Source organism: Passer domesticus, chromosome 5 (assembly GCF_036417665.1).
Source record: "Passer domesticus isolate bPasDom1 chromosome 5, bPasDom1.hap1, whole genome shotgun sequence".
NCBI classification, from domain to species: Eukaryota; Metazoa; Chordata; class Aves; order Passeriformes; family Passeridae; genus Passer; species Passer domesticus.
Window position 1 is genome coordinate 2,169,213 of NC_087478.1, and position 17,981 is coordinate 2,187,193.

Below are 17,981 nucleotides of genomic sequence, written 5' to 3' on the forward strand. Positions count from 1 at the left end.
GGTTCTATTCCTTACAAAAAAAAAAATATGCAGCAAGGCCTGCATTACCTTCTGGAACTCTTTATTCCCTCCTTGTCCCAAAGAAACAAAGTGACTGAGCTCATCACTTCTTGCAGGAGTGCAGAGAGGGAGAGGATTGAGTTCATCTCCCTGTCCCTGTGCATGTCTAAGTACACCAGCACTGGTTTGTGTCACTGGAGAGAAGCCACTGTCACTGCTGGAGCAATCCCTAGGCCAGCCCCGTGTGAGGCATCAGGGAGCAGCTTCCCCTGAGGCTCCATTCCTCCAGGGAGGAACCGTGGAGAGGCAAGGAATGGATCTGACACAGCAGTCCCAGGCAATGGGCTGATCGTTTTCCTTGTTGGATGACCTGAAGCCTCTCAATGCACCAGTGCCTCTGCACAGGCAGAGCACCTCTGGAAACACCAGATGTTTCAGCACCAAATTTCCTCTTGGATCAATTCTCTTCCCAAAGGCACAACCTCCCCTAGAACACAGGCTGAGCCAGCCACTATTACCAGACCAATTCTTTGATTTCCACCCACAGTTTCTAAAATAAATATCTAAGTAAGTCTTCTTGCTGGTACAAACCAATAGACAACTCCAATAATTTACAAAACAGGAGAACTATTTCTTTTCATTAATGTCTGGAAGAGTCCTTGAAAACATGCAGGTAGCTGCAGCACTGGTGAAACTGCCAGAAACTGGATGCAGCATTAACTAATCCTCCAGTACCACCAACAAATGCTCGAGGAAAGACACTGGCATTCAGCAGAGGAAGCTTCTCTGTCACTGAAAGAAAATGGGTGTTTTTCAACAGACTACAGATCCTCAACTAGAGCATGACCAGAAAGGCCTTTGAAAAACACTTTTTGTTTTGCTTTGTTTAGGTTGTTTAATTAAAAGAGAGGTTATCAGATGATTTCAGTGTTCTGAAAAGCTTCAATGTCAGCTGAGCATCACATAAGCAGGTGAGATGTCACTAGACATCTAATTTCTTCCCTCATCAGCAGTGATGAAAGTTTTACATTCCAGAACTTTGCTTTATATTTAAAACCATACAACTTAAGGCATGTGTTTAAATCATGCTTAACTCCTCTGCTGCTCCTCCCCAAGCACTTTGCCTGCAATACCACAACTCCCAACAACAATCAATAATATTTAATAAGTTGTGTATTCACCCCTACATACATGAGGGCAGAGCCCCTTTTCTCCTTAAAGTGGTTTCTTTCTAGCTATGCCAGCAAATTTACTTAAACTACAGCATAACCAGAACTCTCAATGTCATAGAATCATGCAGGTTGGAAAACATCCTCTGAGATCAAGTTCTTCCAGACAAGCATGATTTTGTTCTAAATATTAAATACTAAGAGAACCTTTAGCTCTATGTGCATGTTGATCCCACAGGGTGTTATGGTCTTGTCCCAGCAATTTTCAAGATTTCCATCTTCAGCCCATCCCCAAAATCCCACCCTCCCATGCATTTCTTATTAAACTTTCTCTTTTTGAGAGGGTGATCTTAAATCACAGGTCAAAGCCTCTCTCTTCCAAATCAGACTGTAATCCAGCTCTCTCCCACATCATGGGAATGAAAAGTTAACAAGCAAAAACCAAAACTTCCATAACAAGACCAGAATCCCTCAGACCAAGGTCAGCACACCAGAGAACAAGCCCATTGCTGGGATTACAGTGCTTAAAAGCAGATAAAGTTGTTTTCACTGATGACAAGCACTTTTAAACATCTTAAAACCAGCCAAATGCAAGGTCACACGTTTGTAAAATACTATCCCAGCTACAGGAATGGGAATTTGTATCAGGGAAGGCATTAAGGACTTTGGGCAGCACTGCAGAGCCACGTGAAACTTAATTCCTGACACGAGTCAGTAGCAAAAGGGACTAATGGGAGCCTTGGAAAGGAGTATCAAGGACAAAGACAACACTCTGTGTTTATATGGCATCACTGAGATCAATAATGGACTGTCACCCTCTCCTCAGGGACCAAGACTTTAACAAGATTTTAAAAGCCAGAAATGCCAGTAGAAGTAACTACAAGGACATCAGAGACCTGAAAGAGGCACCCTGAGGATGAGCTGTTTTAACAGGGAAGGTAAAGGGATGGCTTCATTAGCACCAAAGATTACCAATTAGCAAAGAAACCAGTTCTTTTTCACATCTAACACAGAAAATATACAGAAAAACAAAACAATTCAGAGTTCAGTTAAAAACCCGGTTTTAGAGGTTTACTTCATTTTGCAAAGTGGAGATAATTGAGGATATTAATAATTAACAACTAAGGCAACTCTGTCACTTGTTGAGAGCGGGTGAGTTGAGGATACATCAATCAAAGGTCAGCAAATGCAGCACAATCGATGCTGGGATGAGCCTCGACATTCCATCACAAGCTCGTTGTGCTGTGACCCCAGCAGCCCTCCCAAGTTCCAGCACCAAGGATGGCTTATCCAAAAGTTGTACCAAAAACATCACACCCAAACCGGGCTGTGGCCACTCCAAACTTGGCTGTCAGCGACCAGAGGCATTCCCCGGGCTGCAGCTGGATGCCGTATGGCCAGCAGAGGATGGGACCACCTGGCACAGCAGCACAAACCGATGGCTGTAACAGCTCCTGCCAACCCCCAAATTCCCAGAGGCAGGCGATGAGGGCAGCAGGTGACCCCTTTCCCCTAAGGACACACACAGCAGGGGATACAGCCCAGCATTCCGCAGGTCAGGGGCAGGACAGGACGCCCAGCTGCCAAAAAACACAGAGCCCACAAGCACCTGACAGAGGCAGGGCAGGGCAGGAGGGGCACTGACCCCTCTCCTCGTTTCACCCAGCACCTGATCAGCCTCTCCCACACCGGTACCTGTTCTCCCCCCAAAACTGGGGTCAGCTTCTCCTTTTTAGCTACAACTTTCCTTCGCCCATATCTCGTGATAAAGCTACCCCCAAACCGGACTCTCCCCGTTTAACTCACCACTCCAAACCTGCAAGCCCAGACCCTCTGCCCCAGGCAACTCCTCCCAAATATCTTCGTGAGCCACTTCCCCAAACACAGCCCCAAGTGATGCTGCCCTGACCCGGAATCTCCAGCCCTGAGCACCCCTTAACACCCCCAAGTCCCGCAGCACAGATCTCCGTCAAACGCAGCCTCCAAACCCTGCTGCGGAGAACCCTGGCATACCCAGCCACCCCAAACTCTCCTGTAGAGGCCCTGCTCACACACGGCCCTCCCAGAATCAGCCGCACAGAGCCCCCTCCCACACAGAACGCCGCTCACACACAGCCCCGCTCCCGCTGCCCCCGCCGCGGCCTCCCCGCGCGGGCCTCGGCGCAGGCCGCACACAGGCCCAGCCGCCCGGCCACCCCCAGACCCGAGCCCGGAGCGCGTTCCAGGCGCGGTGCCGGGCTCGGCACTCACTCGGGCAGGTAGGTGGAGGAGAAGCTGCTCCAGCGGTGCAGGCTGTAGCCCAACACGCGACTCTCAGCGCCCGCCGGACCCGCCGCCGCCGCCATCTTGTTGTCAGCAGCGGCCCCGGCAGCGACCGCGGGGGGCGGGGCCAAGCTCTTAAAGGGGCCGCGCTCTTAAAGGGGACGCGCCGGCGGAGGTGGGGACGGTGTGAGGGGGCTGAGGGGCCGCTCTGTGGGGCCGCTCTGTGGGGCCGCTCTGTGGGGCTGAGGGGTTCAGACGCTGCCCCTCGGGGCTGAGCGGCCGTGAGGCGTTCAGGGGGTGCTCCTTGGGGCTCAGAGGGGCTGAGGGAATGCCCTGAGGGACTCAGAGGCTGTCCCAAGGAGCTGAGGGGCTGTGGGGCTGAGGGGATGCTCTGAGGGACTCAGAGGGTGCCCCTTGGAGCTGAGGTGGCTTGAGGGGTTCATAGAGGCTGTGGGTCTGAGGGGATGTCGTGAGGGATTCAGAGGATGTCCCAAGGAGCTGAGGTGGCCTGAGGGGCTCAGAGAGTCTGAGGGGATGCTCTGAGGGACATAGAGGGTGCCCCATGGATCTGAGGGGCTCAGAGGGTCTGAGGGGATGCCCTGAGGGACTCAGAGGATGTCCCAAGGAGCTGAGGGGCTCAGAGGGGGTGTGGGGCTGAGAGAATGCCCCATGGATCTGAGATGGTCTGAGGGGATGCCCTGAGGGGCTCAAGGGATGCCTCAAGGGTTTGAGGTGAGCTGACAAATTTGGGGCATGCACTGTGCAGATGAGGGGCTCAGGGTGTGCCCCATGGAGTTCCAAAGGGATGCCCTGACGGGCTCAGGGGGCTGAGGAGAATTACCATTCTCTGTTAATTACTGAGGGAAATGCTCCTTCCCTGGCCCCTTGCGTGTGGGTGATTGGGAAGGGGATCAAGAGAAACCCAGTGAGGTTTGATCCTGCACCAGCTCCTGGAATTATAAAATTGTTGAGGTTGGAAAAGACCTTTAAGACCATTGAGTCCCACCATCAACGCAGCACCAACAGGACCAGCACATAAGCTGGGAATTCTTTAACAAACTTTTCTCTGTCTGAGGTTGTTGTAGGGTTTTTCCTGTAGAAGGGAGATGTTTTCACCCAAAGCTCCCACCAAAGCAAGGGGGAAACTTGGGACACCCCTGGGGGAGCTCTGGGCTACTTGAGAAAAAGGGGAAATATTTCAAGACCAGGGGGAGGAAAAAAAAAAAGCCAAACCAATAAACCACTGTCTGTTGGAAATGACAGATTGGAGAGATATTATGAGGCAGGACAGCAGGATGCCTGGCTAGATTAAATTAGCACAAGGATTCTTTTATTTTTTTTCCCCTTTATTTTAGGAAAGCGAGTGAGAATGTGGCAGCAAAATCTGCCTGCGGATGAAAAACTCTCTCAGCAGCCTTGAAGGCTGAACATCAACTGGGTGTTTCAGAAGTGAGGGGGAGCAGAAAGCACTTCATCTCAAGACCCCTTCCCAGAGGGGGTTCACTGTGTTTTCACTGGTATCAAAGCCACACGGCTCAGCAACAACACAACAAAACTCACGGGTGAGGCACAAACATCCACATCTCCTTCTGCTGCTTCACTAACGAGGCCGTTTGAAATTTGTGGCATTTCAGACTTCACTTTATCCCAGCTCCAGCCTGCAGGCATCCCCCTCCCAAAATTGCCACGGGAGTAATAAAACAAATACTTTGCTGATAATATTCTCCAACCCTGAGGACGAGATGCCACCTCAGTGTTTGGAGTCTTGCTAACAGCCACCCCAAGGGGAGTGATTCCATGTGAAACGTCTGAATGTGAAATTTAGGGGATTGAGAGTTGGGGTAAGAGCCCTGCAGCAGCCAGGAGGAGGAGGAAAAGGAGGAAGAGCCAGCAGCTCGCTGCTGCACAGTGAAACCACCCCAGGATTTCTCTGCCCAATATCCTGTTACCACTTGAATCAAGACCTGGATGCCAAGCCAGCGTATTTTTAGCACATTTTGGACTTAAAGTGAAGGGAATGCTGGTGAAATACGCAGTACTGACAGCCCTGGAAAATCTTTATTCATCTGCAGCACAGGCAGCAGGGAAGGCTGTGAGGAAGCAGAGCAATCCAAAGCTGCAAACCGAGCCCTCTGGTCCCTCCAGCACAGCCTGCCCAGTCCTGTGCAGTTACCCGTGGCTGCTGGAGAAGAGGATTTTTGCACACTCCAAGTGGACAGAGCACTGTGGGGAGGAGCGTGGTGTGCAGGGCAGTGTTGTGCTGCAGATTTGGACAGCCTGCAGCCTCCAGATGAGCTCTCTGTATCCCAAGCAGGGCAGCTGCTAGAGCCCAGCTGGTGACAGGGCCAGAGAAGAGGGGGAGAAAACTCAGAAAACACGAATATCTGGACCCCACTGTGCTGGTCCAGGCCTGTGCTGTGCTTGCTCTGCTGATGTAACGCTGGATCTGAGGAATGTGAGGAGCCCAATGGCACCAATGTGCCTCATCCTACCTCCAGCAGTGACTGAGACCCATTGCTCCAGGGAAGTACTGGAAAGAGGGCACTTACACATAGAATCACAGAATCATTAAAGTTGGAAAATACTTTTAAAATTATCAAGTCCAACCATTAACTGAGCAGCGCCAAACCCACCACTAAACTAAGTCCCCGAGTGCCACATCTCCATGATTTTTGAACACTTATAGGGATGGTGATTCCACCACTACCCAGAACAGCCTGTTTCAGTGCTTGACAAAACTTTCAGTGAAGAAATTTTCCGTAATGTCCAGTCTAAAGCTCCCCTGGGACAACTTGAGGACGTTTCCTCTCATCCCATTGCTGGGAGCAGACACCAACCCTCACCTGGCTGCACCCTCCTGTCAGGGAGCTGTAGAGAGTGAGAAGGTTCCCCCTGAGTCCCCTTTTCTCCAGGCTGGTTCCCTCCAGCTCCCCCCAGCTGCTCCTCATCAGACTTGTGCTCCAGGCCCTTCACAAGCTTCCTTGTCCTTATGAAGCAAACCCTATGCAGAGTTTTCCTGCTTCTGCCCCCCTCACTTGGGACCTCACTGAAACCCTCCGGCACGTTTTGGTGCCTCCCAGCCCAGAGCTGCCTGGGTGGATCTGTGCTGCCTGTGGCTGGCTGCTCTCTGAGGATGGGGCCGCCGAGGGGAAGAGAGAGCTTTCCTAGCAGCAGAAGGTCCCTTTGGCGTTCAGGGACCAGCCTGCCAGAGAGCTCGGAGGTCCCTGGACGTGTGCCTTGGACAGTAGCTGGAACTGCTGGGAAAGGCCAAGGTGACCACAAGAGATGTTCCCCACGTCTCTTTGCCAGGAGGATGCACACACAGCATTCACATGCTTGCCATCAGCGAGCTGGAACCCCAACTGCAGGAAACTTGGGGATTTTACAATTGTTTGTCAGCCTCGAGACAAATATCTCATCCCCCCCCCATCAGAAACTTGCTTCTCTACTGCGCGTGTGTTTCGAGTTTCCTCATGCAAAACCTCGCGTGGGCGTTTGGATATGTAATGAGCACATAGTTCAGGATGAAAACAAGTTTCGTGGAAGAGCCAAGTAACGCCAGAAAAATGAAAGCAATACAAACAACAACATGGCACGCAGCCATACCAGCCAGCTCGTGGGCCAGCCGGATCTCACGTCCTCCCCGGAGCTGCGGAGCCGATCAGCTGTTGGAAAAAGAGACCTTTAAAGACAAGCGAGAGAGGAAATAGCATTGGCAGCACAGGCCGCTGCATGTTTCCTTCCAAAGCAGGACAGAGCCAAGGACATTAGGCAGAGCTGTAACATTTGGGGTCTCGTTGCTCAGCCATGAAGCAAGGCAGAAACCTCAAGTGGGCTGCAGTTGTGTAAACTCCTATTGTTTAGGGAGCGGAAGCGGAGCGCTGGCCCGGCGGGGTATTGTCCTACCAGATTTTGGCGGTGCTCACCTAACCGAGCTCCTCCTGCAAGGCCAGGGCCTCGTTTAACTCAGACGTGGTGCAAAGGGAGTAAAACCTCCTGCCTGCACCAGAACCAGGCTAAGAGCTTCCTCCCAAGGCAAACCCCTGCTGCCTCCCATAGCACCCTCAAAGAAAAATGTTTCTAACCTGTGGGCAAGGCTGGAACAGGACCAGAGGGAATTCCAAAAACTCCTCAAACTGGCCTCACTCATCTTCATCTTTCATTTTGATGACATGATGGAAAAAAGTGGCAAAGCTAGTTGAGACCCATTTCCTGTGGGGCTGCCATGCACATCCACACCAAAAAGGGATGAGAACAAGCCTTAAAACCAGATGATGTTTTATTTCTCCCCTTAGAGAGAGGGATCATCTGTGCCTCCTTACAATGCAGTAAAACAATACCTCCTTCAGCATAATAAAATACCTCTTCTGATCTAGGCCCTGATCCAAGCATCTGCTCCTGGGCTAAACACTCCAATACCTGCTTGAGTCCTCTTCACTGCCTCTTGCAGCATCCGCCCTTTGGTTGAAGGCTTAAATCAGTGAAAGACCTCACTGACAATCCAGAAGATTGAAAAGGGCCCGAAATGCCAGCGCCTCCATGCACACATTGGCATAATTCTCTGCATAAAAGCCAGCTTTAAAAGGCTTGTTTTGCAAAGCACAAGTGCACATTTTTTTTGAATCAAGGTCAGTAACTCAGCTTCATTCACTAGTCTCCAGCTGCAAAACAACATGCCCCAGACAATGGAGGAAAGTGTATTTGAGTCAGAAGATGCCTTTTAAGGGATGCAAGTGGCTCTGAGCCACACTGGGGAAAGAAGATCTCCTTGGTACCCTGGTAAATCAGCCCTGTCTGAACTGAAATAGGGCACCCGAGGGCAGGGAAAGCCAGTGAGATGGGAATGGTGGCACAAATCACACTCACACTCGCCATGCTTTGGTAAAATCACAGAGTGGTTTGGGTTGGAAGGAACCTTAAAATCATCTAGTCCCAACTTCACCCGCCATGAACAGGGATACCTTCCACTAGATCACATTGCTCAAGGCCTTATCCAGCCTGGCCTGGACACTGCCAGGGTTGGGTCATCCACATCCTCCCACCGGTGCTCCAGTGCCTCACCACCCTCACAGTAAATAATTTTTTCCTAGTACCCAGCCCTAATTTCCCCTCTTTCACTTTGTACCCATTACTGCTTGTCCTATCACTGCAGTTCCTGATGAAGAATCCCTCTCTGACTTCCCTGAAGAATCCCTCTCTGACTTCCCTGTAGGCCCCGTTTGGATACTGAAAGATTGCTTTGAGATCTCCACACAACCTTCTCTTCTCCAGGATGAACAACCCCAACTTCCTCAGCCTGTCCTGGTAAGGAAGATGTTCCTGTCTTCTTGCCAACTTTATGGCCCTCCTCTGGTCTTCGCTCAAACAATTCCATGTCCTTCTTTTTTTGGAAAATGCAGTTTTCTGATGTCACCCCCATGCCACTCCCTCTGTGCCCACCTGTGTGACGCGCCACCACGCTCAGCTCCACTCCACATTTCAGCACTCGTAGGAAGCAGACTAGACACTCCCAACTGTGCCTCAGGCTAAAAATATTTACTCATCTCTTCTCCCCCAGGCAGGTGTGCTCATCCCAGGCAGGACTGCTCCCACAGGGATGCTCTTCCACAGCAAGCACTCGCTGCTCATTGTACACTGCAGAACGCTGGGGTGTTGTGATGATTCCTCTGAATCACCCAAAGAGAGCTCTGTCCTGTGTTTCAGATGCAAAATGTGCCTTGGAATTCAATAGTTGCTATAGTGCCTAATTACACATTTTATGGCGTACTTAGTCACAATGGCTTGAGCTCTTGTTACTAGACTTGAGCTCCTTCTGTTGCTATAAAGCTCCTCTTTTTGCTAAATGTTTTCTCTCTGCATTAGAAATAGTGTATTGCAGCATTTTCTCCCTCGAAAAATATCCCAAATTCATGGAGCACTGGTCATCAAATTGATAGTAGTGATCTTGCAGTCCTCTTTCTGTCTGTGGTGCTCCACAATGCTCACCAAAGTCGGCTCAAATGACAGCAGCAAAACAATTCCCAGGATCCAGGAACTCTTGAGCAGTGGGCCTGGCAACACTGCAGTCTGTGGTTTGGAGACAAATCACATTGTCTGCTTGGGACATCCACACCTTCCCCTGGGGGCTACAGAGAAGGTGGACTCCTTGGGTGCTCTTCCCAGAGGATGATTCAGCCCACCATAGTCAGACACATCTTGCGTGAAGCCGAATCACTCTCCTGAGGTGCTGGTCTGTTTAAGCACATTCTAGAAAGGCTCAGCTTTATTGCAGAGGTCTGAGATGGGTAAGACAAGCCCCATGCTCTGCATTGCTCCTCTAAACTGGAGGAATTCAATTGGAATTGACTGGAAGGTCACACCCCACCTAAGGTACTCTCTTCATGTCTGGAGCCCCCAACATAAGAACATGGAGCTGTTGGAGCAAGTCCAGAGGAGTCCATAAAGATGCTCCAAGGGCTGGAACAACTCTGCTCTGGAGCTAGACTGGGAGAGCTGGCAGTGTTCATCTGAAGAGGACAAGGCTCTGGGAAGACATCAGATCTCCTTCCAGTGCAAAAAGGGGCTCCAGGAGAGCTGGAGAAGGACTTGGCACAGAAGAGTGGGGTGACAGGACAAGGGAGAATGGCTCCCACTGCCAGAGGGCAGGGTTACATGGGATATTAGGAATAAAATCTTCCTTTTGAGGGTGGGGAGGCCCTGGCACAGGTTGCTCAGAGAAGCTGTGGCTGCCCCATCCCTATAAGTGTTCAAGAAAAGGCTGGAAGGGTCTTGGAGCAGCCCAGTGGAAGGTGTCCCTGCCCATGGCAGGAGAGTTGGAATGAGATGATCTTCAGGAGCTCTTCCAACCCAAACCATTCTCTGGGATGTTCTCCACCATATAGGACAGGATTGGTCTGTCCCTTATTAACCTCTTTTTGTGCCTGGTTTTCTTCACAAGGAGAAAGAAGCTAAGTACTTAATTGCCTACTTTCTAAGGACTCAGGCAGGATAATTAACTAATGTTTGGGTAATGTGTCATAGGGTAGGAGTGCTAAGTAGTGTTCTGTCAGCAGCACAGTGGGAAAGTGAAGGACTCAATCTTGTTTTTCAGCTGGGAATGTCACGATCTCCCCTAAGTCCATTGTTCCTGTTGAGTGGTTTGCTGAGGGCAGGGAACTTGGGCAAAGTGTTTATAGGAAGAGGATGCGAGGGGACAGCAGAGAGCTGTTTGTGGTCCAGAAGAACAGTCAGAAAAACTGGTTGAATTTTGGAAAGAGAAAACTGCCAATGAAGCCAAAAGCAGGAAATATGCCTGAGACTGCACAGAAAATCCTTACATTTGTAAGCGTGGTGTAAATATTCAGCAGCAACATCCTCTGAGTAACAAAAGTGCATCAGAGAAACTTTTCTTGCACTGCACTTATTGCACACAGGAAACACATTGGGAATTATGGTAGAAAGACCCATCTAACTCACCCTGGGGATTGAAGCAGACTCAACCCAGCAGAGAGTTCACATCTTTAATTTTTATTACTCTGCAAATTACGTTATGGATGAACTTCAAGCCCTCCTCATGTCCACCGATCATAATTGATGAGATTTCAATCGCACCTCCTTGAAGTTAAACATCTGAGAGACACTTTGGTTAATAGTTTGCCTTTCAGAGCAGTGCATTAGTTCTCTTGTGCTTGTGTCTGCTTAATTTAGAGCGAGTGGCCAAGAGTGGTGCAATTAAAGAAGGAGGAATCTTGGGCTGTAGCTCTTGGTGCTTTCAAATGACCAGCAACCCTTCAGTGCCAGCTTGTTTTTTTACAGTAGCTGGAACAACGCTTTTCCTGACTCACTGCTAATTATGCTCTGGATTTGCAAATAAAGGTTTTTAACCTGTTCTGTTTTCATATGAAAGTTATAAAATTTAGTGCTCTCCTGGTGCTCTCCTAGGATGTTCTGTCCCACCTCTGCAAGCCTGACTTTTGCCAGGCTGATCTAGAGAGGCACATTCTCCCTCTGCCTCTCTTCTAAACAGCCCAAGGTTTCTCACTCTCTTTAGTTATTTTCTCCTCTTGAGGACAGTCCCATGCTTTGATCTGTGCAGAAGATGACTTTTCCAGTGAGGCTGTTGGGCTCTCCCTGTTTCCTGTGGAGTGTCCAGCCACAGGCCACATGGAGATGATGCCAGCTCCCATCCCTTTTCCCTGGAGTGGCTTAGCCAGCTGCAGACCATCTCAGCAGCTTCTGCCAACTGCTCTGCATCCTGTACAGACTTCTCACTTGGAATCTCCACAGCCAGGAACAGGGAGAGGAAAAACCACGGATAACCTGGAACTGATCCTCTCCACCCCCTGTGTTCTCTGATCTTTCGCGCAGAGATCCATAAGGAGCAGTAATGCCTGACCTCTGGAAAAGGAAAGCATCCTTTCACTTCCCAGGCCTGACGAAATGCAATTATATGGCCACGCACATGAAACCTCCACATGCCAAACCCACCAACCCATCCCAGCACTTCCTGAGAAGAGGTTGTGCCCAGTCTCCAGTCTCTGAAAAGCTGTTTATTCCAGAGCATTGCTTCCTGTTGTGTCTGTTCCTAGTTTTATAGGTGGAAATACTGGCAGCAGTTCTGGGAAGGGCAGGGCTTGGGGAAGGACATGCCTGTTCACCGAGGTCACCCTCCATGGCCATAGATGCTCCACTTAAGACCCTCTTTAGCACTCAGGCACAAATGGGAAATAAGGGGAACACACTGCTTCCATGAAGAGAGATGAATTTTTCTTCCATTTAAGATAGAAATAATATTCTATGGAGGAATAAGCATTTTCACTCAGTACAGGTCATTCAGGGATCTCAAGCTGCATTTTGCTGTTGCCCCAGCAGCAAATCCACCAAAACAGACTCCTCTGTTCTGTCCAGGGCCCAACCCCACACCCACCAAAAGGCGTTTTGGGAGGGGCTGGAGTGACACATGGTCCAGGGCTGTTTTTATCAACAGATCCAGAAGTTCTCAGTCCATTGCGGGACAGTGCTTCCACTTTTTCAGAAGAGAGGAGAGCCACATAGCCAGCAGAAGGCTCGTTTTTTCCAGGCTCAGCTCCTCCTGCCTCATCAGAAGCAATTTCCCAGGAGCCACAGACAGGCGTGGACTGACGCCTGAGCCCTCCATGCTCTGCTGGTCCCTGTGGTTACATGGGTTTGCAGTCTGCTTCCTGGAAAAAGGAGGGAGGCCTCCTGTGACTGCTGGAGGCTTGGGTTGGACTCGTGCTTACAGGCATCATCTGTGTGGGCTTGGCAGGTAGAGCTCAGAGGTTTGTGGCATGTGGGAGAGCCATCCCTGCTACTTTCCTGACCTGTCTCCAGATCCATGGATTGACTGTGGGGCTCAGGGGCCTCCCCACATTGCTGAGAAGAAGGACTCCCTCTACAGAGATGCCAGAAGAGAAGAATACACAACACAAAGCCAGAGAAGAGAGACAGGAATACGACCCAAATCACCACATCCTTCAACATGAGCATGTGGAAAAGCACAGTCCAGAGAGTATCTGCCCCAACATGTACTGGAATAAAACAAGCTCCCTCCTAACCCCATCCAGCACAGATTTTCCCTTGCTGGTTTAGACTGGGACACAGAACAACATTTGAGTTGTGTCCTGAAGTGGTGCTGCATGCTGCAAGCCAGGCAAATCCCAGTTTCTCCTGGTTCTGGTGTAACAGGAGGGACACCAAAAGGCAGCTTTCCCTTCTACGGTCTTGGCACTTAGCAAGAGACTTCTCTTCCAGCACAGGTCCTTCCTGCTGGTGTATTCCTGTTTGCCCAGACTCAGGTGTGGAAATTCAAGCTCCTTGGTCACTGCAGGGGGTGAAGGAGTTTGCTCTGCATAAGCCCCAGGTTAAGAGCCTTTGTGCAGACACCTTGTTCCTGGGATTTGTCTCAATGGGGCCTAAGTCTGGCTGTGTCCTTCTGTAAGGTGAGGCTCTGATCCCATGGGAACCCTCCAGTTCACCCTCTTTATCTTCTCTGAGACCCTTAGATCTGCCCTTGGCCTTGAATCCAGTCACCTTTGGCAAGGATGAGAAATTTGGCTCCGTGCAAAACTGAAGGAAGCTCAAGAGTGTGTTGTAACCTCATGGAGCATGTACCTACACATACCCCCAAGCTACAGATTCGTGATTCCCAGCTCGCTGTTTGTCCTGGTTCTCTGGGGAGCACCTGCCACCCATGAGATCTACAGAGCCCTAAAAATGAGCCCTGGGGAGGCAGAACAGCCCTGCCTCTTCCAGCAGGACAGCAGCAGCAGCAGACATGGCTCCCCCGGGAATACACATCTCTGAGAGTAAAAATAACAGGTCTGGAAATGGAAAAGGGCAAAGCAAACAGGTTTTCTGAAGAAAAGGGAAGGTGTGGGGATGAGCAGCAAGACAATTTGGAGCTGGGGGTTCATCCTACAGAGCAGTTAGGGGACGTTGAGGCTCAAGAAGTACCAGAGACACAGGTACAGAGACACAGGCATGCTCTGAGCCTTGTGCAAACCTTTCCCCTCACAGCACCATCCCCACCGTGCTCCTCCCCAGCTCCTCCATGTGTCCTTCACTGCTTCCCCTTCCCATGAAATGATGAAGATCACAGCACTGGGCAGAATGGAGGTGCCAAACCTGCCCATGGTGGGTGCTGAAGTACCTCATGTCAAGAGTCATTCAAGCCACCCACTGCTGCTGCCCGCTTAGACCTTGGCTTCCTCTGCTGCCAGCGAGCAGCAGTCACAGCTGCGTGGGCATCCAGCGTGTGTGGCTGAATGAGGAAGCAGTGAGTGGTTAAAAAGAAGGTAATTCCAAGAATATGCTGGTGTGTGGTAAGCATGGACAATGTGTACTCCAGACTGCTGAGAGAGTGACCTTTTAGAAGTGATGGAAAACCAGGCAGATAGCTGGGAACTTGGAAAAGGAAATGGAAAGAAGAGCAATCTTGGAAATTTTTACCTGGCAATTCTGACTTTGGTCCTGAACGCAGCAAGGGGGAAGGCAGGGAGTGACATCAATCTCTGACTGGTGAAAGGATGATGGGATAACAAAAGTTGAGGAGTAGGGCTATCAAGAACACAGAAATTGAGAGATTTCTTATCATTTTGTAAAATGAGTAGATGTGGGAGCACCGTAGGGCAATAAATCAACTCATGACTGAAGAGTTTGATGTAGTGTCTAACAAAGCCTTTTTATTTTTTTTTAATTAATTTCTCTTGGCTTGGATCTGAACATCATCATGCAGCCTGAACATTGCAATCTAAAGGTCCTCTTGGATGGCCACACGGAATCTTGATTCCTCCCAGATAAAGTTTGCGTGTTTCTGTTAAAGACCCCACCCCTCTGCTGAGGCTGGCGCTCTGCAGACATGAAACCACTGCATTCATCTGCTTCCTCCAAGCTCAGAGCAGATAAGACTCGACAAAACACCGCATCCTGCAGGATGGAGGCGGGAAGCGAGAAAGCCAGCGAGTGACTCATCCCAGCCTTACGGGCAGGAGTTGCCTGGGATCTGCACTGTGCAGGAGGCGAAGAGCTGTGCTAGGGGCTTGCAGGAGGCTGGTGCTGGTCCTGCAGGAATCCTGGACTCTTCCCAAGGATCACCCTGTGCTATCATCATCATCATCATCATCATCATCATCATTATCATCATCATCATCATCATCATCAACAAAAATTATAGAATTAATCATAGAATCACAGAATGGCCTGGGTTGGAAGGGACCTTAAAGATCATGTAGTTCCAACCATGCTGTTGTGGACAGGGGCATCTTCCACTATCCCAGGTTGCTCACAACTCCATCCAACCTGGCCTTGAACACTTCCAGGGACTGGGTGGCCACAGCTTCTCTGGGCAACCTTGGCTGGAGCCTCCCCACCCTCACAGGGAAGAATGTATTCCTCATGTCGAATTTAAACCCACTCCCTGAATTTGAATCCACTCCCTCTTCTCCCGTCACTCCAGGTTGTTGTAAACAGTCTCTCTCCATCTTTCTCGTTGGCTCCTTCAGGTATTGGAAGGACACAATTAGGTGATCCCAAAGCCTTCTCTTTTCCAGGATGAAAAATCCCAACCCTCTCAGCCGTTCCTCACAGGAGAAGGCCTTCATCCCTCTAATCAGCTTAGTGTCCCTCCTCTGGACTTGCTCCAACAAGTCCATGTCCTTACTCATGCAGAACCCAGCAAAACCATGTGCCAGTCACCACCATGTCCTTGTCTCCCTCTCTTCTCCTGCAGGACCAGAAACCATCTCTTCTGGTTTTCCATCCGGGAAGAAGTGTCTTCAGAGAGGCTGCAGCAGTGGTTTGTGGCCAAAATCCTATGGGGTGTAAATATAGGCCACACTGCAAGAGAAAGTGGCTTTCCAACTGTGTGGCAAGAATGGTCCCTCATTAAGGAACCAAAACACGATCCATCAAGGCTGTCTCTTGCAACATGCCCAAGTCCTGATTATGGTCATTTTCCTCCCTGCTTCCACTGCATGCCTGGGAAAGGGCCGCAGTAATTAAAGTCTGAATCTCATTAAAACCCAGAAAGTGCTTGGCTTTCTGAGAATCCAATTATCACAAACGCTACGTAACACCAGTCAGGGCACGGCTTGTTTTTGGTGTTTGGAATTATTTTTGTTAAACATACAAATATGGTGTGAAATCAGATTTTCCAGAGGACATTGCAAATCCAAAGAGAGCACAGTTATAAAAGCAATTGAAGAAAAACAGTTTGGAGAGGGAGGGAGAGTCTGCAAGAAGGAGGAAGTGGGGGGAACACAGTGATGCTGCTGAAGGAGGACAGAGCTGAGGTGCCAGGCAGCAAGGATGATGCATATCTTGTCCAAGGCCCTCCAGAAACAATCTGTCTGGGTCTGCATCCTGTGGATGTGGCATGTCCCAGCTCCTGGCTGGTGACTTTAGGCACAGAGCAGTAGCCTGCTGTGGCTCAGCTATGTCCCAGCTGTCCATACTCACTACACGGCTGCTTGGGTGTCACAGGGAAAGTCCTTGAGTCAGTGGGTGCAGCAGGTATCCATGGGATGGGCAGGAGATGGGAAATTACGTGAGCTGGGCAGCAGGAGATGAAGCTGCTCTTCCTCTCCCTCCTCAGTGTAGCAAACCCTACAAAAATGCACTGTGGGAAGCAGAACCCTGCCACTTTCCAAGGAAATTGATCTTTTTCAGAAGAGCTTGACTGTGGAAAGGCAAGAGATGGTGTCTCCATCCTTCACTAGGATGGGATCCTTTCTGAGCACAAAAACTTTTCGTGTCAGCACACCTAAAACCAGTCCCTGTGACTGTGCACCAACTCTGTGGACCTTTCCCCAAACTCTGCTGGGCTGCAGCATCTCCAGATCCCATGCAAAACATCCTTCTCCTCTGCTCCCAGCCAATCCCTGGGCTGTGACCCCAGGGTTTTGCCAGCACTGTGTGGCAGCGTCCATGCAGCCAGAGGTTATGGGGTGTGACCCCTAACTGGAACTAGCAGTAGAATTTGGGATGCCCAGCTTTGCTGCTGAGTCCCCAGGGGAAAAGGCACTTCATTGTTCTGTGCCTCAGTTTTGTCAGCTGTAAATGTGTATTAAAACAATTTGCTAATTTGTGCTGGTGCTGACAACCTCCGGCAGCAAAGCAAGGAGCTCTGCCAGCCTGGGGGAAAGGTGCTGGTTCAGTGCAGAATAGTTCCATGGCTTTCATGGCACACTATGTCTGCCATACATTGCACTTATATAACATTTCTTAGCACTCAGTTGGCGCTTCATATCTTTAACTAATTACACACATTCAAACCATTTACCAGTGTGAACAGAAAAACATCCAATAATGACTGATCTAGAAACATTGGACTGATTTCCAGTTTTCTTCAGAACTGAGAATTTGCAGAAGGTGGGAAATAGAGTTTTGAAGCAGAAAGGCCAAACAAACAGATGTATTAAAAGAGAAAAAAAAATTGTACAAAAAGTGTGTCTGCATGGAAGGAATTGCAGGGTGAAACGGCTGACTGCAATTCCTCATGGAAACACCCAGCCAGAGCTCAAGCTGCAGCATCTCCAAAGTGCCTTTAAAATTCACCTCCTCCTTCTTTTTGCAATTAAACACATATTCTTATGCACCTCGACATTTAAAATAAATAATGACAATTTTTAGCGCTGGCAATTAAAAGCAACGCTGTTTACATTTTAATGAGCTCCTCGAATGTGACTAGCTCAGCTTCTTTCAATCAGAAATGGATGGATTTAGAAACAAGACATCTTTGAATTCGCTTCAGATTTCTGTAAACAGTAGCCCAGCTCTGCTTTCAGGTTCTCGGGGCGGAGGGAACAGAGAGGCAATCTGCTGGATAGAGAACTCTGCACAGCTTTTCTTCCTGGTGGCGATTCTCTGTGGGAGTGCACAAAAGGAAGTTTGTTTTGGAAGTGAGAAAAATAAAGCAAGGTTTTGTTCCAGGAGAACACAAAAATAAGTAGCATCTGTGCAGCTGGAAGTGCCGTATGTGGCTGTGAAGCCCATATTTACAGCTGCAAAATGCCAGGTACATTTTCACATCCTGGTAAGACTTCAGAAGGCATC

The 17,981-nt window shown here is 49.6% G+C and overlaps 1 protein-coding gene and 1 long non-coding RNA gene across 3 annotated transcripts in view; one reads left to right on the plus strand and one right to left on the minus strand.

Annotated features, from left to right (window-relative positions):
* MKLN1 (muskelin 1) overlaps positions 1-3,542 on the minus strand; it is a 105,052-nt gene extending 101,510 nt beyond the window's left edge. For both annotated transcript variants that reach the window (XM_064421672.1, XM_064421671.1), the window contains exon 1: positions 3,420-3,542. In XM_064421672.1, the coding sequence (XP_064277742.1) occupies positions 3,420-3,514 (95 nt within the window). In that variant the 5' untranslated portion in view covers positions 3,515-3,542. The remainder of the gene's footprint in view (positions 1-3,419) is intronic.
* Positions 3,543-3,826: 284 nt separating this feature from the next.
* LOC135301515 (uncharacterized) lies at positions 3,827-11,297 on the plus strand. Its single transcript, XR_010363243.1, has 2 exons — positions 3,827-4,163; positions 4,787-11,297. It is a non-coding gene; the product is annotated as an uncharacterized LOC135301515 (long non-coding RNA).
* The last annotated feature ends 6,684 nt before the right edge of the window (positions 11,298-17,981 follow it).